The sequence below is a fragment of the Poecilia reticulata genome, linkage group LG10 (genome assembly GCF_000633615.1).
Source record: "Poecilia reticulata strain Guanapo linkage group LG10, Guppy_female_1.0+MT, whole genome shotgun sequence".
Classification (NCBI taxonomy): Eukaryota; Metazoa; Chordata; class Actinopteri; order Cyprinodontiformes; family Poeciliidae; genus Poecilia; species Poecilia reticulata.
This window is the reverse complement of record NC_024340.1, coordinates 15,744,128-15,767,078: the sequence shown is the minus strand read 5'-3', so window position 1 is coordinate 15,767,078 and position 22,951 is coordinate 15,744,128. Positions and strand designations below refer to the sequence as shown.

Genomic DNA, 22,951 nt, shown 5'->3' with positions numbered 1-22,951 from the left:
TTTTGCCATTCAGTTTTAGTAGAAAGAGGAAAAATGAGAAATTATGCAAATAAAAATGATTGAGCTCCTTCTAATCTAACAAGCAATTAATTAATTTATTGTGCCAGGCCTACCTGTTGCTGGTAAATAAATAAAACTGTAAAGATATTAAAATTTTGCTAACATTTCCAACAGCATTCAGCCTCTAAATGCATTCTGATGGTTATTCAGACTCCTTCCTCAATGAGTCACTCAGTAATTTGAATACAGTTCAGATCAAACCCGACAACCAAGTAATGCTGACTAACCTACTGACCCAGATGCAGCTTAATTCAATAAATAAGATGTAATAAGCTGCATTTTTTTACTGCAGAATGAAGAGATCTCTCACCACGGATGTGTCGAGGGCTTCGCTGGCTGATTTTGACGTAGTCATGCCGCTCTTCTGTCGGTCGATGCTGCGGCTGCGCAAGGGGCCGCGCGCCGGGTTCATGGGGCTGGGGGAGGCTGAACGAGGACACAGGTGACACTCTGGTAAAGGACACAGTCATCGCAGGGCCAGGGGAGCACAACCAATGGGAGGGAGGAGTGAGAAGCGACCGAGTTGGGCAGCAAAGCAGCAAAAAAAAAAAAAAAAAAAGGGCAAAGAGTGAAGAGAGTTGATGGGAGAAGAGAGGGAGATTTGGGGAGAGGCAGATGATGGTTGGAGAGAAATGTGGGAAGAGTGGTATGTGAGGGAACAAAAGCACACAAAGAGCAATGTGTTAGATGTAGCACTTAGGCAGGCTCTAGGTTGATTTCTACATTTTGGGAGATACGATGAGCGAGGAGGAACAATCTGAGAAAAGTCCCAAACACACACTGCATCCACCAAAGCTTCGGCACGCAACGTAAATATCTAAACAGAAAGCACGTCATAACACAAAGAACACAAAACCTAACAATACGACAACACTGAAAACACACACTGTCTTTAAAAACACGTCTAAGTTTTAACTTCGCCTTGTAATCACAATCCCTCACCGTTAAAGGCAAGAATGACTGAATTAAAAATATACCTAAAAATTGGGATTTTCACATGTTGATAACGTTAAATGTTAATACCATTGTTTAACTAAATCACACTGATATTTGAAAAGAAAACATAAGTATGGATGCAACAATGAGGCTTTTTCTGGGAGATACTAACCAATTTCTTTATTACTAATTTAAGAACATTTTCTTATAACAAGGCTTGCTTTGAGTCCTACTGAAAATTAAATACTTACACATACATATGAGCATATTTAGTACATGCTGTTGTTGATCTGTTCATATACAGAAGACTGGAAGGTCTTAGCTTTGATGCATTTAATGAATTTTGGGGAAAAAAGGGTTTTCAATGTTTGAAAAATCTGATTTAAGCCATTCAGGGAAAAATTGGCCAATTGAGATGTCTGACAACTGACTGGTGCAGCTCACTCCACAGGTTTTTAATTATTCCTAGTGCTGCTCAAATAACACCTACCTTTAAAGTTTTGTCATCTATATCTATTTATTGTAATTGGATTTTAAGGAATACATTAATAAAATATAGAATAAATGTCCACTAATATTAAGTATTTAAATATTCAGGCTCTTTGCTGTGGTAGCAATCCTGCTGCTAGCCATTTTACGGACATGTTGTTAATAACTACTAGAGCATACAGCTGTATTACCAGCTGACCAAACGTGTTGGAGCTCAGCGTGGGTTGCTAGGTAACAAGCGGTGTCTGCTGATTTGTGATGTTACATTTGGAAGGTTTTGGAAACGGCTCATTTTCCAGACACCAAAATACATCAACTTTCTGCCAAAAAACATGGCTGGGAGTTTGTTTTTTGTTTTTTTTAAGCTTGTGCTGCTTTTAGAAGCAGCTAAGACCAAAGTGGAAGTATAAAAACATACTAAATGTGAATTTTACAGAGTAGGGGCCCTTTAAACTGTAGGAAGGTTATTATGGAAAACTGTTGTGGTACTGAAACAAACTTTTAAAAACCTCTAAACCAGTAATTAGTTCCTGCCTACTTGTGAATGGAAGTGGCTATCAGGAACTATAGTAATCATGTTTACAGCTGGGAGGAGAAAATAGCTTTCTCCACCAGCTTGCTGTGTCAGATTGGGGGATTAGCCGTCATAATCCCGAGACCTGGAGAACTCCTCCTGTCACAATATTGCTCCGAACGTGCTCAGTAATTCACTGTGACGGCGCACGGAGCAGCAGTGGTGACTGTGTAACACACCCTGTCACGAGCTCTCCCTCCTGCGGAGGACGACGGCTCTACTGGGCTCCACGGGATCTATAGCTGTTAATGGGCTGGTAATGGCCAGTCAATAAACAACACAACACACTAGAAGGTCCAGGCAGCCCTAAAGTGAGTGCTTGTTTCATAATTTCTAAAACATTCAAGGAGATATCCGTATAGTATTCCCATCAGCCACAGTGACACAATACACTGGATATAGCTTTAGAATAGCATAATTTGTCAAAATATCAATTAATTCACCTGAAATGTCGCCTCACTACCGGAACACGTGCATAAAAACACGGCAGACCTTTTCAGACGTAACAAGAACCAATAGGTAATCAGCTTAGGGTAAATCTCATGGAGCATGAGGCTCGTCAGATGGAAAGAAATGTTTGTGGCCAAGGATGCTGCTCAACAAACAGCCAATTGTGTCAGAACCAAACACACATGTGAGCTGGAACACTGTTCATGTCAATATTTACTTAATACTTTCGCTCACATGAGTGCAATGTACTGAAAATAATTGGTGTGCAAACACAGCAAATTGCTAAAAGAGGCTTTATTTATGTTTTTTCTTTCTCTAGTTCTACCACTAATGGCGAAGCCAAAGGGAATTAAAAGAATGTAAGATTTCAGTAGGATCCAATAGAAGTACAAAGAGACTTTAAGCTTCTCTAATAGGCAGGAGAGGGGTGCTGATCTAGCCATCCTTCTTCTGAGTCAGGGTCTCCGAAGCGGAGGTTACCTGTAGCATCTGATCCTTCAGCGGACAGGACGGCGGCGCTCTTGCTCCTAGCTAGTGAGGCCTGGGTGGGAGTGAGCAGGCGACTAAGGACCCCTTCATCCACTGTACTGGCCGGTGGCTTGCGGGCTACACGGCCGAAAAATCACCGAAAAACAGCAGAGGAAGGAATGGGTGGATGAGAGTTGGGGAGGATGAAGGCAAAAAGAAAAGTCACCAGGTGATTTAACAGAGAATCATACTGAACCAAAGGTTAAGTCTCTGTAATCATACATGGACTGTCTGTCTGGGTCACCATGAATGAGCACAGAGAAAAATGATCTGAAACTGAACATGAGTAAAAACAGAAGGTAAATTAGACAGCGAGGCCGAATCAACGGTTCCTTGAAGAAGAAGGAGGAGGAATGCTGATGAAAAAAATAACCGTTAATTGATCCTAAAGAACGAGGAAGAATACGGTTGTGTGATAAGAGAAACAGACCAAAGACAAAGTGATAGAGTGAATGAATGTGACCATGCAACTTCTGCTGCACATCTCCACTGCAGATAATGAAGATGTGGCAAAAATAAAACACCCAAATGAAGAAAATGGTAGGGGGCTAAATGAATCATAAAATTGAGGTTTGCCTTTGTAAGGTAACAAAAGCTCAAGTGGTAGGAAAGCTTTTTAAAAACTAGCTTCTCAACAGGAAACCCTTTCTGACAGGACATCTGTTGATGACCGATCAATAAATGATGGTTGGTAATTCAGGTTCAAATCTCAGTTTTTAGTTTGTTCACGGTTAAGGTCATGCCAAAGAAAATAAGAAAGTCTGTGTTTAAGACGATTTATGGTTGCAGATGTAACGCTCTGCTTCATCACTAGCTAAGTTAACCACACAGAAAACACATTTGTACAAGACAATAACATCATTCGAGTTTCACTGGCACAAACAGGACAATGTGACTGAAGCACAAACAAAAAAAGCACTTGTGGTTAACAGCAACACGGAGCCTGCAACAAGCTGCTGTTGTTACTTCTGCGCTCTCGTGCTTCTGTGGAAGGATGGCACTGAGAGACACCACACTGAGGCAACGGCATGTTAAATCCAGCAATGACGCCATCTTGAAGGGAGAAGACAACCATCACTTTGATACAACAAGACAAAAAACACACAACAGAACGGTTCCTGTACGAATGCTTAGTAACAAAAAAGGTTAAAAAAATTAAACAAGTGACAAACACTGAGTAGGGTTAGGGAAGCAGAAATGTTAAGTATTCTTAGGGCTGGACAATAAATCGATAATGTATAATCGCAATAGACATGATAGACTATTCAATAGTCAATATGTAGAATATTCACTGAACTTTGATCCAGAACCGCACAGCATTCTGGGAGATGGAGGCTTTATCTGCCAACTCTCTCACTCTGTGGTTACCTAGCAACTCACTCAATCATTCTTTGGTTACCTAGCAACAACCTTCTGAGTGACTAGCAGCAGTTTAAGGTTTTGCCACTGGGCCTCATAACTGCTTAAAATAAATAAATAAAAAAACTGCGTGGACTGAAAATAGGAAAGGTCACACCACCAGTTTGTCAGTATTTCAGATATTTAAAACTAAAAAACTAAATTAACAACAACTGATATGAAATGCTTATATCGTGATACATTTTTCAGCCATATCGTCCAGCCCTAAGTGTTTTATTACAAACAACAACAGTATAGTGAAGAATAGCATCTGCTTTAAGAGAAATTGACCATTCAGTGCAAAAGATGTGGTTAAAAGGAGAAGACAGGCCAAAACTAACCATGACCTCCACAGCACTCAACTGATACAAACATTTCTCTCAGAAGTGCTTAGTTTAGGAAAAGGAAGCTGAAAGCTTGTTGTTAAAAAGGAGGCGACCCGAGCAAAGCATGCTGCTTTTCCATGCTAGCCACCTTGATCGTCCGTTGTCCCCTTTTCGGTCTTGGCAGGGGTCTGTGCTCTGCTCACACTTACTCGTGTGAGGGAGGAACTTCTCTTCTTCACAGAGCGTCCTACAGACATGAGAGTGGAGTTATAGCCAACCACACACCGCGGAGGGAGTCAACAAGCAAAAAGGCCCAGGAAAGAGTCTGCGAGTCATGTGCGTTTCGTTTGGCCTTATGCAAGTCACCAGGGTCAGCGCTGGCAGCTGCTGATGCCCTAGTTTAAGAGATAATGGGTAAACACACAGACAAGCTTTACCACTGTTTGAGCTAACTTTTTCCTTCGGAAACACACTTTAGGAGAAATAAGCCCAACAGCTGAAAGGCTTTCACACAAGCAAGACTTAGAAAGCTCACTCAGTTTCGAGTTTAAATCAGCTTCAGAGCTGAAAACGTGTCACCGCTCTGATGAGTGATGCGACGTGACCCGGTTTTGGTTCTAAAAGCATAGGTAGGATAGAAGAGGGGATCGTGTGCACCTGTCTGTTCCACCTGAAGCTGTTTGCCATCTCCCTTACAGGCCTGAGCAGCCGTGCCATTGCTTGGCAACCGGTTACAAGACGAACTCCTCGGCCTAACACCTGAGAGACAATAATCAAACACCCACAGATAAAATTAGATGAAAAAAAGTCTAGTAATTATTAGAAAAGCCTCTAAAGATTGTCTTTATTTTACTGCTTTATGCTTAAGGCGAAGTACAAATAATAAAAAATGCATAGAGGTAAAAACAAATTATTTAGATCAAGGAGAAAAAATGTCAAAGGGTCAGTTTAAAATGTACATTGTTTCGTTTTAAATTCAAGTCATTTATTAACAGAATATAGATGAATTTCAAGCATTTGCTTCCATTATCTTTAGTGATTATAGGTTACATCTTATAATTGGAGATTGTGGAAAAAGGATCATAAATACAGATTTGTAATTGCTGACTTGACAGATGTCCTTCAAATAGTTACTGAAAACCTTCACCTGCAGGGAAAGCAACAAAAGCTTTCTGCTAAAGAGCAAAAACTTGTATCCAAGAATATTAACGGAAAGTTGAGTGGAAGGAAAACGTGTAACAGTAGAAGGTGTACCTTGACATGCAACATCTAATTCACACTGTAAGTCAATTATAAAAAATCCACAACTAAATATGGGATAGATATTATACTTTAGAGTACACAGACAGCATTTTATGGATTACAATTATTATTTTCAATTGAACTTTGAAGAGTACAGCTTTCTGATCAATTTGGAATTTTTTTAAAGATGTAAGCTGTAATCATTCAAAATAATAGAAATAAACACCATTGAACTAACAGGCAGTTTTGAAATTAAACATGTTTCCACATGGACATAATGGCAATGACTAATTTCAACCAAAAAGAAAAGGAGTAAAAAGACCCCAACTTTGGTGACTAAAACTCATAAAAAGTATATTAAAAGACACAAATAGTAAAGACAGGCAGTAGTTTTATGGATCCACATGACAAAGAGCTGATGTGAAATAACTGCACCAGATTCTAAACACTCAATTTATCAGACAATTAGTACCGACACAGGGAGAGGCTGGAAGAAACCTCGTTAATCACACAGTTTCTGCATCTTTATTCTAAAAAACATTAAGAGGATTTCACTGTATGGGTCAGAGCACTGGAAAGCAATCTGAGGAGGAGGAGGAGGGAGAGGAAGGACTTACTTTTGTCAGGTGATTTACCGAGGGTGGCAGAGGAGGAGGATAAACGTTTGCTGATGCCAGCCTCGGGCGGCTGTTTCAGGTTAGTTGTGGATGTGGAGCGCTTGTCAGCTAAAAGCAGGGAGGAAGAACAGACAAGGGAGGAGGGATTTACAGGAGGGCAGCCAATAGGGAAGAGACTTCAGGTGCAGGCAAGGGACTACCAGGCTCTACTACTATCTAACTCCTTTAAGAGAAAACAATCAGGTTTACTTCCAGGTATATGAGCTATTTATGCAACATTCAGCTAATGCAATATAAACCCAGAACATGAACAAGCCAGTTTGTAGTCAGCAGACAACAGATGTTGGGTTTAGCCAACCCTAACCAGACAGCATTAACAACAGACAATAGTGGTACTTCAATAGTGGTACTTTGTTGATTTTCGTTTGAAAGGTTTCAATGCCAAGTGGCCGTGTCACCTGGATGTGCACAGCTGTAGGGCCGGGCAAAATTACCTAAAGCAATCACTGGAATCAATAGTCCCGTTTGGATCTATTGTACTAGACAAGGGAAATAAACAGCCTGTTTCTGAGTTTGGGTTTCTGAAGAAATGCATAACATACTTATTGTACTTTTTAACATGCTGTCCAGCAGCTGTAAAATGTGTGGATCAATGAGATTCTTCACTATTCTAATAAACGAATCACTTTGTACCAAGGTGCATAAATAATTTTAAATGTGTTTTTTCTTTTCTTTTGATAATTTGATATTGTTGATTAATTAAAGAGTATGCAACAGATGATCACCTTTCCTATTCAAACAGAATCTATTTACACTCATTCTGGTTGTAATCCCCACTTATTTTATTGAAGTTATTAAATAAAACAGTTTATGTCCAGCGCCTGTTTGGGCATTCATAAAAATATTCATTCATTTTACAATAATGTAGTTTTCTGAGACATTGAATTGTGATCAGTAAGCCATAATCATCAAAATTATAAGCATTAAAGGCTTGAAATAATTCAATCCATGTCTGACAGACCTATATGTTGTACAAGTTGCACTCAATGAAATGAGTGACAAAATGCTGAACTTTTTCTAGTTTTTCCAGATACACATGATTAGCATAAACACCCTGATTTGATGGTAGTTGTGCAAATAAGTTAGTATTTAAAGCAGTCCAAGCATTTCTTTGCAAAGCTTGCAGCGTAAAATGACTTTGCGTTAATAAATGTGCAGTATGTGGTAGAGCACTACTGCTTTTCCATATGTCTACTTGCTGTTAATTTTCTTAGAAATAGCAGAAACAGGAGTAAATGCAATATTTTGACCAAACCTGCGCAACAGTGAGAGTGAGAAAGCCACACGTAAAAACCAAACCTAGTGAACTCTGGATGAATGCCTCAGAAAAACAAAAAACTGTTAGTGAAAAGTGCCAGTTAGTGCCGGGCAAGGAGTAGATGGGACAACATGTGACGGTGGAAAGGACAGATGGTAAACAAGCCATTTGTGGTGCCAGTGAAAGTCCATGCTGCACAAAGGTAAACAAATTAACAAACAAAACCTTGTCCACTCCTTGGTGGCTTTTCTGGCGAGGGAGAGGAGACAACTATAGCTACTGGAGAAGAGATGCTGGCGTCAGAATCTCCTGTGGGAAAACACAGCGCTCTGAGTGGAGCAAAAACACGAGGACGGGACACATCCTTCACACGAAGAACAGAACGATATTCATAACACACAGTACACGACACCTGAAAGTTATGCAGCTGTGGTTAATTCTCCCAGTTACAAAAATGACAAAGTTTAGCTACTAATCTGAATAACAAGTGTCTTACAGTGGGTTTTAAAACTAATCATACCAGTTGAATATTTGCACATTTTGTCAAACTTTTATGCATGTTACTGAGAACTTTTTAGACACGCAAACAAAAAGTAGCATAAAACTCAGATGTGGAAGGAAAATAATCCTTGGGTCCTGGAGCTGCTTGAAGGTGAACATCCAATCCACTTTCCACATGAATGTAAAGTTAAATTTTAATCTCATCTAGTCAGAGTAGCTTATGCCACATGATTGGAGTTTTCTATTCATGGTTTTTGACAAACTGGACTTGAGGCTTTTCTCAAGCCGGTCTTACATAAAGACCATATTTGTGGGGCGCATCTTCTACTTCAGCTCCAAAGTCGCCATTTGGACAAAACTCTCCCTCATTTTCAGATGATGGATTGAAGAGTGTACAGTCAGTTTTAACTCAGGCTGTTGTTTTATAACTTAAAAATTGTTTAAACCTCTCCACAGCTTTCTCTCTGACTTGTCTGCTATAATCCTTGATGTTTATGAAGCTATTCCATCACTAATTTTCTCTAACAAACCTCAGAGGCCTTCACAGATCAGCTGTTTTTATATTGAGATTAAACTACGCAAAATTATAAAGGCAATGTGGATTCACTGCATTTAATTTAGAGGTATCAGAATAAAGGGGGCAGACTACAAATGCACACCAAACTTTAAGGATTTGTATTTGTTTTGAGAACCACATATTTACCCCCCACTTTCCAGTTATGCGCTACTTTAATTTGGTCTATCATATAAAATCAAACTAAAATACTTTGAAGTTTGTAGTTGTAAATAAAAAACATGGAAAAGTTCAAGAGTATGAAGAGTTTTGCAAGGAACAAAGAACATGGTGCAATTTTTTTGTAAATCATTTTTAATCCATATTAAGCAAACGTAACATGCTGTGTCTACTGATGTTTATGAACTTGAAGTCTTGTTTTGAAAAGTTCACTATGTTTCAAACAAACAAAAAACCCCTAAAGCTTAATCAGCATAACACAAAGTTCCTGTACCTGCTCGTCCATCTTGGTCTCCGGACAATCCTCCCCAAGACCACCTCTTCTGTCTCTGCTCGACTCGCTGACTGCGTTCTAGTGTTCGCCTCATGACTGCCTCGTAGTGCTCCTGAAGGACGACGAGGACAGAGCAGAAGAAAACACAAGTCATTGTTTTCAGCCTCCAAGAGTGGAAATATATCGATGTCCTTCACTGCACAAGAGCTGGAACAAATAAACCACAATCTAATTGTTTTAAAATTAGCTCTTAAGAAAATCTAAGATGATCAATTTAAGATGATAACTTCGGTTGTGCCAGAATGTATTGATAAAACCCATTAAACTGTTAAAATATTTAATTTTAAGAAACACTTGTTGAATGCTGAAACAAACATCTATTTATTAATAATATAGAATATTTTTCACACTGATCAAAATCCTGTCCTCCTTTTGTATTTTTTGCAATAAAAGTCACGGGCTAATTTAGAAATATTTGGAAGGAATTTTTGCAATATTTGCACTAATGCATGATGTTAAATGTGACTTTTTATTACTGTCTGCATCAATCACGAACTATAACACCAAGTAAGGCTCAGGCAGCAGTCACTTTGTTTTTGATCAATTTTGAGAGAAAAAATTGCAGTAAAATTAGAAACAATGTGGGGATCTGTTGATCTTGTGTGAATTTTGAAAACCTGAGGCATTTACTGATGTAATTTGGAGTCTAGAGAGCCACATAAAGAGCTTTGGTGGGTCAGATTTGGCTCTCGGGCCTTCTTATATCTCATGTGATATAAGAAAACAACTTAGAACTTTTTACCTTTTCCTCTTCCTGCTTCTGCTTCCTCTTCTCCTCCACAGCCAATCGTTTCTGTTCCTCCTTCTTCCGCTGTTCCTCGAGCTTTTTCTGACGTTCCTCCAGCTGGCGTTCCACTTGCAGCTTAGCTTTGCGCTCCCGCTCCATGATCTGGGACTCCCGTAAAGCTGACAACATTTAAGGATTGTTAAAGTGTGCCACTGAAACCCAGACACTTAATCTGTAGTCCTTCATGTATGGGTGTGGCATAATCTCTATACTGAAAAGCCATTTGGCATCGAGGCTATAACTAGCAGTGCCACACATTCTTGATTAATCACTGCATGCTGTGCTTTTATTAAGCAGTTGATCGTCAAATAAAGTAAGCCATATTCTTCTCTTACCCTGTTGTTTCTCTGCCTCCTCTCGCCTCTCTTTCGCCACTCGCAGCCGGTCGTCTACTCTAAGTGCGGCGCCGTCAATAACTGAAGACATGAAGGTATAAAGCAGGTTAAAAACTAAAAACCATGCACAGCAACCCAGACAACTTGCAAGGGAATTACACAGAAGCAGAGTGCTACGAAGGCTTTGTATGGTGCAAGCAGATGTGTGCATGTGACTGTCATTAATGAGCTTTGGCAACTGTTACAGTAATAAGATGATGACTAACCTCCTTTAAGCCACACTAGGAGGATGGTGGAGGTGGATCGTGTTGCACTGGTTAACGTTATGGAAGATAAAAGCTGTGATAGAGCTTTGATTGTATCTGTGTCAGTGTGTGGTGTCATGTACCTGGCTTACAGCCCTGAGGTTTGGACGGGGAGACGGCTGAAGGTCCTGGACTGTTCCCTGCTAAGCTACGCCGCTCCTCGGCTTGTGCCTGTGCAGCCGCAGCTATGAGGGGAAACAAAGACATCCAGGACTTACAGATCAAACTACACACACATTATGAATGAATAAACTGCATAATCCTACATACAGAGTAGTATGAGGTAGAGGTGGGAACTTATGAAAAATTAAGACTTTTGATTCAACATTGTTCTGATAAATTTCCCTTATTGATGGCAAATAAAAAAAAACTGACAGTATGATTGGAAATGTAATTTTGCTATTTTCTCCATTGTTTTTTATCACAAGAAAATCAATAAGTATCAGTAAATTTGGAAATATGATTAAATGCAGTTACTGTGTGCAAATTAACATCTTGCAGAAGTCTATATTTCAAATGATAATATAAATGTGTGTCATGCATTCATAACCATATAGTTACTTAAAAAACACAATAGTAGCTCAAAATATTGTGATATTATTTAGTCTGGCGTATTTTAGCATGTAAGAATGACATGCTTTTCTCCGCTACAAAATATTTATTGAGCGATTTGGAATAATCACCCATACCTTCCCTCTCTTTTCCACCTCTATATTAGAAAATGTCTTAAATCAATCCTTTAAAAGTTGTGCTTAGTCTTGTACTGACTGAGCACAACTTTCTACTACCACCATCATTGTTCTCTGCTGCACTGAGAACCCAAAGGTCGCAAGGGAAGGAAACGGTGAGGACGTGATTATTTTTTTATGAGCCCTGGAATCAATCAGGAGCTTCTTTTCCTCTGGTTGCAGTGCATTCAGCACTACAGAACTGCTGACAGAGCAAAACGACCAGCAGGCCTGTGATTCTCGCAGCATTGACTGACACTTTCAAATCTGTCCTGAAAGGCTCTCGCCTACACTAAAACCAAATATGAAATTCTTTTGACATTTTTCAAAAGCAGTGACCTCAGTTGAACATATAGTAATGATATATAAAACCCAAACTTTAGCAAACAAGCATTTCTTCTTATTTCTGTTTATTTAAAGCACCAAGGTGTATTTTATAAAGTACAAGAAGTGTTAGAAAACTTGGTCTTTGAACTTTGAGTCGCATTTTATGAGTTGGAGAAACATAAAGTGGCAAATAATTATGAAATAAAGGGGAAAAGATTGGTCCAGTTTGAAGTTTGGCACAAATCAAGTACAGGACAGATCAAAGACGAGGTAGACGGGGTTCTGTTGCACCGGGAGTCATCATTCCAATCAAACTGTGTGCAAATCAATACCACAAAGGACTCGTTGGATTGCGCCAACTGTTGGCCAAACGTCTTGAACTCACATTTCCATTTCAATTTAACATCCAGACTGTTGGTATCATGAACCAGGAAGAGTGAGGAACGAGCATTTATCGCAATTCCAAGATTTACCAATAATATCTACTCAACTTGCAGCCAGAGACACAATGGAGTGGTTTGGATCTTACCATGTTCATGGCGAGTCAATGGTTCAATGAAAACCATTGACTCGCCATTTCACAAATATGCGCCACTTTCTGTTGGTCTAGTACGTCAAATACATTAAAACTGTTGGCTGTAATGTGGCAAAATGAGAAAAATCTACTTCAGTTATGTTTAACAGCTGAACACAGCAAAGAGAGAAAACCCCTGCATGCTTACTGAGTGAATAAAAAACTAGTACCTTTGATACATAAAACTGCAAAAGCCATAAAACGTCAACTCAAATCTGAATATGGTCGACAAAGAGTACTATAAGATAAACATTATTAGTTGTCTGTTAAACAAGTGGAAAAACTTAATTTATGACTTCCATTGACTTAAACAAATTACACCCATGCTCTAAAATCTGGATATTATTTGCATCATATGGTTATGTGTGGTCCGCTCACGAAACGTTGCTAAGTTAAAATCAGAATTTGCATCCTGGCAGAGGGGAAAACTGACTGAAACCATGCTTCCTAAAAGTTAAGAGAGCATGGTTGGAGCTAAAATATAGAAAGTGAGCCTTCAGCAAAAATATTTTATTCATTAAAATATTAAAGTTCTTAAAAGGACTATCATGTTTTGATAAAGCAAAACATTCAAACATAATTTGCAGAAACAGTAAAAATAATCACAAGTGAATAAAAGGAATAAGTTACACAATGCTACACGTTCTGCTTTTATGAAGTTTACTTGTTGTTGTGTGGTAACCAAATCATCTTGAACACACACAAACACTAATCATGGTTTCTCACACTACAGAGTAACATGATATATCCGCCCGTCTGCATGGAAATCAACTCCCTTCCAGATGACGGAGCAGAACTGAGAGGAAATCCAAACCCTACAACAAGCGCAGTGCAGACATGAGCAGATAAACTTCAGGGAATAATACCACAGCGGATACGATTCCCTAAAAGACACCCAGAAAGTACAGTATGCATCTGTCCAGAACATGAGTTTAAATGCAAATAATAAACCTCCAATGTTGGGTATTAAAAGTTACTCATGCCGTTTCAGGACAAAACTAGAACCAGTTAAATAAAATATTCCTACCACAGTAACATCCATCAGAGCATTTGCTAGAAGGTCAGGACATTAATACTCAAAACCTGGCAGATGAAAGGTCACATGACGTTTGACTTCCTAAGGTCACATCTTTTATCAATAATATTGACAGAAAGTATAAATATTTGCCCGTGGCCCCACATGTCATGGTCTACATTTAATCTCTGTGTACTCGAACTTCAAAGTGAACATTTTTGAAAATGAAATTATGATATATGACATCAATTGTCAGTGCAGAAAATGTTTGGCAAATTTAATTTCTGGAGAAAGTAGGAACCCAGAAATGCTCTGTGTTTTTAAGATTGCATTTTAATTACACAGCAACACGTCTCCTTCAGTAAGAATGTTTTTTTTCTTTCCCTTGAAAAAAAACCCTCGCCTGAACTGTTATCTTTCAATAAGATCAGTTTGTTTAAAAAAAACAAAACATCTGAAAAAATAAATGATATGTTATCAGATAAAAATTCTATCAGGAAATATTTAAAAATGTATTGCTAACCCAAGGATGTAAAGTTTTAAAACTGAACATCTTGAATAAAACCTGTTTGGGATTTCAAACATAGCATCTATGCATTCATGTGGCTTTTAAAGGACTTCTTTTAAATTACTGCATTAATGCGGCATGGCATGGAGGCAATCAGTCTGTGGTTCTGCTGAAGTGTAATGGAAGCTCAGATTGATTTTATAGCGGTCATTGGACCAGGTTTTGGTACCTTTGGCAGTGTGGGTCGGTACCAAGTCCAGCTGAAAAATGGAATCAGCATCTCCATGAAACTTCTCAGCAGTAAAAAGCTGTTCAGCTGTTTTCCCAATGATTGTGTAGCTTTCTGGCTCAGACTGAGATCAGAAAACCTTTACAGGTGTTTTGAATCAATTGAGTTATTAGGGCGTGAAAATATTTAACTTTCTGACGATATTCTAATTTTCTAAAATTAGAAATTTGGAGAAATAAAGACGTAAATCTAAATAATGTATGAGTTTCATTTTCTGAAAAAAAGAATTTTCTCATGATATTCAAATTTGTTTATGTAAACCTGTAAATGTCATCAACACCTCTGGGTTCAAGTCTTTTACAGACATATCATATCCTCTCTCTTCTGCTCCAGTTGTGAGTGAACCAACAGTCGGTATCTGGTTACAAATTTGGGCTGCACTGCATCAATCAACATTTTATTGATACTCAAGTTGACCTAATTACACTAAAACACAAAAACCACAAATAACTTTACAATTAATGGGATATATTTGCATTTGCAAAAAGCTACAGGTATGCTGCTAAAACATAATGCAATCTGTCATTCAAGGAGACAAAAAAAGACACGGTAATTGTTGCTAGGTAATATTCTGAGCAGCTTAGGAAGACTGAAACGCTTCTCAACCTCTCTGAGGCAAGAAAGGACTCAAAAAGATGGTCCATGGACAAAGAGATGTGTCAAATACAGTTATATTTTTTTTCTCTAAATGTTAGACTTTCGAGTTCAGTAAACTGCCTCATAGAGGGAAGTAAAAGCTGACAGGAAGGACAGCCGTTAACTCTGACAATCCAGACTATTTAAGCATAACAACAGCATATGTAAATATCAAAGTGTGCAGAACTTTGTGAGGCGGACATGAATCTTTTCATGATTTGACTCAAATCGCGAGTTTCAACAATCTCAACATGTAGGATGGTTGCAAATATGACAAACATCTTAGAATAAGATGCACACAGCTCTCCAGGGACGCATCTGTCATTTAAGAATAAAAAAAGCTTTAAGGAGGCGGAGGAGAGCGTTTCCTAAGCGAACTGGAGAGAGCCAGGTGTGCTCATAGAAATGAAGAGAGTCAATGAGAGGAGCTCCCTCTTAGCGCCATCACTATGGAGATCTGCACACATTTACATACATCTACTGATGATAAGACAAAATGCCAACTCTTTAAAACATCTCAAGCACATTCTGGAAGCTGACCTCTCTGGAGGCTGGTTTCCATGCCGACCAACGGCTGTAACCAGGCAGAATATTCTCTCTGCTGAGCAAAATGATGCTGGTCTATGATTCAAATTTAGTTTACAGTTCTTATCCGATTATCGTATATAACTGAATAATGTAACTGATCTCAGCTCCGTTTGCCTTAGGAATAAGGAATAAGGTGCCGTCTATTAATGTTTGCATTTTTAGCAACTTTGGGTCATAAAAGATGGTGGAGCAGACCAGACACTGATTGATTAAAGTCAGAACTGCACTGAGCCAAAGGGCTTCATAAAGCGGGCAATAAAGACCACCAGGGGGCAAATGATGACCCAGCCGCTCAACTCTGCAGCCCGGACATAAAAAAAAAAAAAAGCAGAAAACATACAAAACAGGAAACAAGCCAGTTTGTATTACAATAGTCTGAGTCAACTGTAACAACATCAACAGTAGTATTTTAATAGCCTCAATCAGACACCGAGTGAATCCATGTATGAAAAATTCAAAAGTCAGACGAGCCGGTTTGTTTTGTTTTGCTTGTTTTTCAGCTGTGCTCCATATTGTGCCCTGCAGCAAGTTGCAGCTAAATTGCTCGTTGCTCAGGAAGTGTCTGAACTGCTAAATATAAGGGTGGACCTTGTGGTATTTAGAACTTTAAGTGGACACACTTTTGTTCAACTACGCGTCGTCACAGGATGAATATGCAGACCAAAATACCTGCAGGCGACGTTTAAAAATATATGTGTATATTTTTCCTGCATGTTAGACCATATATTTAGCATTTAAAAACCACCGTCAACAGACGAAACTTTAGAACAACAATCCAATCCATTTTTTGCTCAGTAGGGCTGAAAGTATCTCAATTAGAGAGCTGTTGTTATATTTGAAGGAAATAACTATTTTACCGTTCCAGCTTGGATTAGAAAAAAAAAAATCCACCTTTTCGAGCAGTTTGCTCTTAAATTTAACGTCATTTATTGTATCTCAGAACTCCAGACATTTCATTGTCAAACATTTTATTTGCCCAAAAGAAGGAAATTATATTCTCCGATTGTATATTCTTGTAATAAATGAGCACACATTTTGTTTTCAACAGAGCTGGGAGCCCAACTAGTTCAACAGTTACAAACTAGCTAGTATTCGTTTGGGTAATGGAAAATTAGGGAATTTGTCACTAGAAATGTAGAAATATGCTTGAGTATAAAATCTAAACTGCTCACAGAGTGCTCGCAGTACGCCTGAGTACGTTGGAGCAGGTTTGAGATTTTGCCCCAAAACTGCTTAAAAAGTAAATAAGAAAAAGAAAACATCTCAAAAAGAAACTGTGGCTAAAAGAGGAAAGCTGACATCACTAGTTTGGCAGTATTTTGGATGTGTAAAACAAAAAGCTAATCGATAATTATTGATACGGGCTGATATAAAATGCTTACATGGTGATATGTTTTCCAGCCATATTTCCCTGCCTTTCTTAAAAACCCTTTGAATTACAATCTTTTTTATTTCTCTTTAAAGCACATTAACATGGGCCTCCACAACAATAGTTTGACATTATTCCATTCGAGCAAAACTTCTTAAAATTGGCCTTTAAACGTTAGACCCAACCAGAACTGATCACAATCTGGCCCAGAGTGCTGTGGTATTTTGAAACCATTGGCCAGCATTGAAAATGTACCTAAAATATTGATCATCATCAATTATTTAGGGCCAAACGGCAAATGAGGAACATTTATAAGTATTTTATTTCACCGTTTCCTGGGTTTGCTCTGAGTGCGATGGCGAGTTGCTAAGCTGGATATTTCCTTTTTCAAGGTTTGGGGTAATTTGCATGCACACAACCATCTCAAGGTCAGGTGACCCACAGAGAGAGGAGGGGAGGAGAGGGGTCAGGTTTCTACCCAGGTCAGGAGGGCAACCCGATTTCTTTTTTTGATTTTAACAGAAGTGGAGTGTCATGAAACCTGGTATAAGCATGTGAGATCTGTTAACATATATCCTCAATTATATCTAAAATAACTAAAATATTCTTCTGCAGCACCAGAAATAAAATCTCAAACAACCAACCATCTCTAATGTTGTCACCTTCAGGATCTCAGGTCAGATGACACTGCAGATAAAAGCTAACTCACACACACACTCACTCACACACACACACACACACAAAATCTGCTATAGGATTACCAAGGCCTGTTTATGCAACTGTAAGCCTCGGCTATTTGCAGTATAAGAAGGAAGTGATGACACATCACAGTTTGATAGCGTTCTCTCCTCCAGGTTCACCTCTTTTTCTTACAGATGCATTTATCATTTTTATTCAGGTATCCTGCTTAATCAACACAATTTCTAACTTTTCTTTCCATGTACTTCTTTGTAAAAGAGCAGAATCCATTTTTTGTTTTTCAAAGGAGCCAGCATAAATGTTGTCAACCTGGAACCCTGCAGAAAAACAAAACTATTTGAAAAATGACTTATCAGGACTCATATTATAATATGACTGCATACTTCAACTTTCCCATCTGTCTGAGATTTATGTCCAAGATATCTCCTAAATGCACAAAGGGGCAAAACTGCAGATCTTCGCTACCAGTAGCTGTTCCTAACAAATAGATTATCTGTTTACATTCCTGCTGTTCTTCGCGCAGATCTCCATTTTCCTTCATATATCCTGTTTTATTAACAAACTATATATATAAAAAAGACAGTCTGTGCAGTGCAACTGAATTAAATGCACCTTTCCATATAGGACCTATTTTTAATATTTATTAATGCATAGTTTCTTCAGTTTTATTTTTGGTAGCTCCTAAGATTTTCTTTTTTAAACTTGTATTGAAATTGAATTAAATGGTTTTATTTTGCGTTTCTGATCCACTGAATGTTTTCCAATGTGGAACAAATAATGGAGGATTTTTTTTTTTTTTTTACATAAATAATATTTTAGATAAATATCTCTTTAGGTACAGTGAAATACAGCAGCAAAGTCCATGAACTCTTGTAATAAATATTCATACAAGGAAAAAAATAGTAAAACAATATTTAGATGTATACAGCGACATTTATCAAGATATTAAATCAGTTAAACTAAACTGAGTCACATATTAGTGGTCTGTGCATCCAGATTTGTTACATGAAAATTAAAGAGAAATAGTATAAACAGTTAAAGAGATATTGAAGGGCAAAATAAATATAAAATCATCATTGCCACATAACCTTATATTACTTTAGTGATGATATACAAACAAACTGACTTAGTTTGCAATTCAAATTCTTGTGTGTGTTCATATAGGTACATGCACTGATCTAGCCTAGGCTATAAACTTAAATAATCAAAAATATAAGTAGGAAAATAAAAACATGACTCAAACGTCAATTAAAAAACAACTAAAAGTAGAAACTGAGATTTTCTGCTTTTGGTCTATTCATTTATTGTCTGTGTAAGCTTGTATTTTCACATGCAGCTGTGCGATTTCCTTCAAACTGCAGGGTAAATCTTCTCCTTCCTCACATTCTTGTGGAAGAGACAATGCCCACGAGTCGGATTCCTTACATTATTTTATCACTGACAGTCCTCTAGTCTGACTGAAGGTCAATCAAACGACTCGTTTTTTAATTCCTCACAAAGCCAGAATTCCGGCACGCAACTCTAAACTCAGAGGACATTTTCATAAAACCACAGAAATGGGTGGACGCAAATTCCAGATAGAAAATACTGACTGGAAAAGTGAAGGGGGAAACAGGAAGATCAGCTCTAAATGCGGTCCACTTGAAGCCAGGAGTAAAAAAACGTGCCTACACCCAAATTGGGTATGCAGAGAACTCCCTCATACCCTAAAAATCGCTCGAACACACGAGCCCGATTGCTGCTGCAGCCATAACAAGCTGAGCATTCATGCCCACAGATGCAAACGCAGTAAACATCCAAGAGCTCAGAAAAGCAGCGATGAAAAGCACTGATAGAGACTGCTGCTTCAGTCTACCCACATGGATCCGCATCCAAAAAATGCAGGGATTCTTTTGCTTAACAAAGCAGGTTTCTGACCATGAGACCAAACCCAAAGTAAGATCAACGACACAGTCACACTAGGGAAAAATAAATATAGAGAAACAGACATGCAACGATCCGACTGAACTGGACAATTCTTCCCTGAGTGGCAATTCATGTCCTGAAAAGCCTGATTCTTTTAATTAAATATAGATATAATTGATAAAATGCACAAAACATTTGAACTCTCACCATTTTCAGGCAATAAATGCATCAAACAGCATATGCTTTGATGCATTTTTTGAGGATAATAAAATAAATATAAAAAGATCAGGTATGTATGATTTGATGCAATCGTTGGGATTATCTTTGTTTTATGTTACTCTACAATTTACTACCTCTTTCAAACAATCTTAAACACATTTTATTATAGATTTGGGGTGCACCAATTGCAGTTTTCTGGCCAATCGCCGATTACGACCTTTAAAAAGCCACCCTGCCGATTCCGATATTGGTCTATACCATTTTTTTTTTTTGTCTAAAATGCAAACTGCAAAGGTAAGACATGGCCTAGTGGACCAGTCTGTCAGTCAAGCCTCCCTCACAGCAGAGCAGAAGAGGACAGTGGCTGATTTTCTTGTTGAGGTAGACAAGATCGGCTTCACGTGCAACTATCTGCCGATCAAGGATCTCCCTAAATTAAGGAAGTCAGCTGGCTGATAAATCTGACTGGAGATGCACAATATAATGACACTAACACATCAGTATTGGCCGATATTAGTGAACATCTTGATGCTGTTTGTTTCTGGAGGGGAAGTGGAGGAGGTTGGTCAAGTAGTGTTTGTTCATTACATGACAAAGATGGTGATGCAGCAAAAGATTATGGGAAGTTTAACTGAAGCAGCCGTGATGTCAGCGGTGTGGTTGTGTTTTTTCAGGTGTCTAAAAGTTTGTGAAATATGTATATCAGTAAATATTGGTTATCGGCTATAGCAGCAATATTAAAATGTTCATTTTTGCTGCATCCCTACAGTCCAGAGAAAACTTAAAAATCCATCATCAGTAGATCAGAGCACAAAGAAAAGCATGATCTCAAATAAATAGCAACACATCAATTGATCAGACAAAGACCATAATCGATTATTTTCTTCTTGTTTGGCTCCGATTAGTGATCTGAGGCCCAACACTGAAAAATATTAACCTTTTGTTGCATTTATAACATGCACCAAATCTAAAAAATCCAGACATTTCTGGACGTTTGGGTAGTGGTGGAGAGGAGATGAGTAGAGCTTGTGAGTCTTAAGTCTGGTTTAGACGGCAAGATTTAAGAATTGTCGGCCGATTCTCCAAACATCTGTGACCACAGAGCTGTTAAAAGTACAACAGGTTCGATCCGGGCAGGAGCAACACGAACCGATTCCAGTCACGAACATCGCGATTCCAGAGGATAATCCATAAAACTCCCAACATAGTGGGAATTTAGAATAACAAAACACGATGATGTAGAAACAATAGTGATAGTTTGTGGAGTCATTTTAAGAGATAAAAGACGTAACAAAAAGAAAAGGCGTTGGATAAAAGACGACGGGAGCAGCCGCTCTATTTGCAGCACTATGATTTTGAGGTGACTGTGTTTTTTCATAGTTAACATTTTTAACTAAATAAACATAATAATGACCTTTAGATTTAATAATAAACATTTCCACATATCATCTCTGATATCCACTGGACTCTCAGTTGCGCGATATGTCACCGCGCTTTCTGATTGGTTACCTCAGCAGGTCGTATTCTCGTTCCCACTCAGGGAAAATCCCACAGGCTGCGATAAAAGGGCCAAGATAACCCAAATTGGGCATATTCAGGATTTAGTGGGAACACCAATATGCAGAAGCCTTATCTGACTGTTTACTCCCCCCATCCCGCAGCAAAATTTTCCAAGTCTTGACCGGTCCGTGGTAATAAAAAGGTTGAGAAACACTGATCTATACCATCTTTTTGGTATAGAGATACCAAATAGATGGTATCTCTATTTCTCTATCAACTAACCTGCTAGTTATTGGGGAGAAACAACCCAGAATCAGCAGGTCAGACATCATTAAAACAGATTTGAACTAATTTTTAATGTAGAGCAGTTATTTAAAAAAAAAAAAAAAACAGCTCTACATTTAAACTCTCCAATCAGAGACTGATTCTCCAGCTTTTTACTGAAATTCAGGTCAGCCATTGTTGATGTTATCCACCCTTATGAGTGGAGGGGGTTATGCCATATGCCAACAAAACAGACACAACTGACCAGCATTACAGGAGCATGAAGGAGGGGAATCATGCAGCATAAAGCACTTTAAAGCAGGAAGCTGCTAAACTGCTGATTTACCATGTGCCTACTGGTTTGTAGCAGTAGGACCTGGCACTGAGCCACTCAACTTGCTAAAATTTTAAAAATGAACTGAAATGAACAATTATTTACTATTGACAGAATTTATAAAGGAAGAAATAGATAAGATAGTTTGGTATTTACAAGCAGTTAGCTAGCTTCGTCTGTAATTCTTATGTGTCAGTAAATCCATGGCACGTTGTTATCTAACATAAATAGCGCAACAACCAATTAATTTATAAAACAAAGTAAAAACAGAGAGTCATAAGCTAATACTGCTATTCTGTCGTTATGTGTCATCCGGCTTCAAACTACAAACATCAAGTTGCATCGGTGGCTAACATTAATTACAGGAACTTTTACAAAGTAGCTAGTTTAGCTTTTATAAAGTTAATAACGTCAACCAGACGGGTGTTTATGTCAAACCAACGTTTAGCTTTAGGTGGAGAAGTTGCAGATTTGTCTGCGTCCATTGTAAGCAGGTGACCGAACTGAGAGCTAACGTTTACTAGCCAGGAAAGCTTGCCGCTCAAACAGCCCGGTAAACGGCCGCGGCTGTCTGGAAACATCATAAACTCATTACCACGACGAACGGCACAAACAGGTCTAACAACAACAAGCTAATGTTTTATTTTCGCTTACCCATCTGGGCTCTCAAGCCTTTGAGCGTCGTAGCACTCTCCGCCATTTCTATGAAGTTTTCCTTCTCTGTTTTTTTTTTTTCTACACCAGGGGCGCGCAACACATCGCAGCCGGTTGGACTCGGACACCGCGGGGACGTGGACATCAAAGACGGTTGAAGGAGAGGCCTCACTCTGACCAATTTACGGAAAAACCATTAAACAAAATATGGGCCGAACTTTTCCTAATGTGGTTCCATGTGAATTTATTTCATGGACAGCAGTCACTGAAGTTTATTTCAAAACGGATATAATATGCTAAATAATATGCAATTTTGATTTAAATAAATAAGCAAAAATTAAAAATAAAAGATTGGATAACAGTTAAAGCATTGCATTGTAGCTCATTTTTCGTTTCATTTTTCGTTTCT

The 22,951-nt window shown here is 38.4% G+C and overlaps 1 protein-coding gene across 13 annotated transcripts in view; it reads right to left on the bottom strand.

Annotated features, from left to right (window-relative positions):
• The window catches only part of map7d3 (MAP7 domain containing 3), a 33,167-nt gene extending 10,465 nt beyond the window's left edge, over window positions 1-22,702 (bottom strand). Inside the window, exons 1-11 of one of the 13 annotated variants that reach the window (XM_008420692.2) lie at window positions 22,543-22,702; window positions 11,017-11,118; window positions 10,629-10,709; window positions 10,249-10,412; window positions 9,447-9,558; window positions 8,164-8,247; window positions 6,621-6,728; window positions 5,419-5,520; window positions 4,910-5,008; window positions 2,990-3,115; window positions 371-510 (exon numbers count right to left, since the gene is read on the bottom strand). In XM_008420692.2, the coding sequence (XP_008418914.1) occupies window positions 371-510; window positions 2,990-3,115; window positions 4,910-5,008; window positions 5,419-5,520; window positions 6,621-6,728; window positions 8,164-8,247; window positions 9,447-9,558; window positions 10,249-10,412; window positions 10,629-10,709; window positions 11,017-11,118; window positions 22,543-22,687 (1,263 nt within the window). In that variant the 5' untranslated portion in view covers window positions 22,688-22,702. The remainder of the gene's footprint in view (window positions 1-370; window positions 511-2,989; window positions 3,116-4,909; window positions 5,009-5,418; window positions 5,521-6,620; window positions 6,729-8,163; window positions 8,248-9,446; window positions 9,559-10,248; window positions 10,413-10,628; window positions 10,710-11,016; window positions 11,119-22,542) is intronic. The other 12 variants (XM_008420694.2, XM_008420697.2, XM_008420698.2 and 9 more) reach the window with 12 other exon arrangements.
• Window positions 22,703-22,951: the final 249 nt, after the last annotated feature.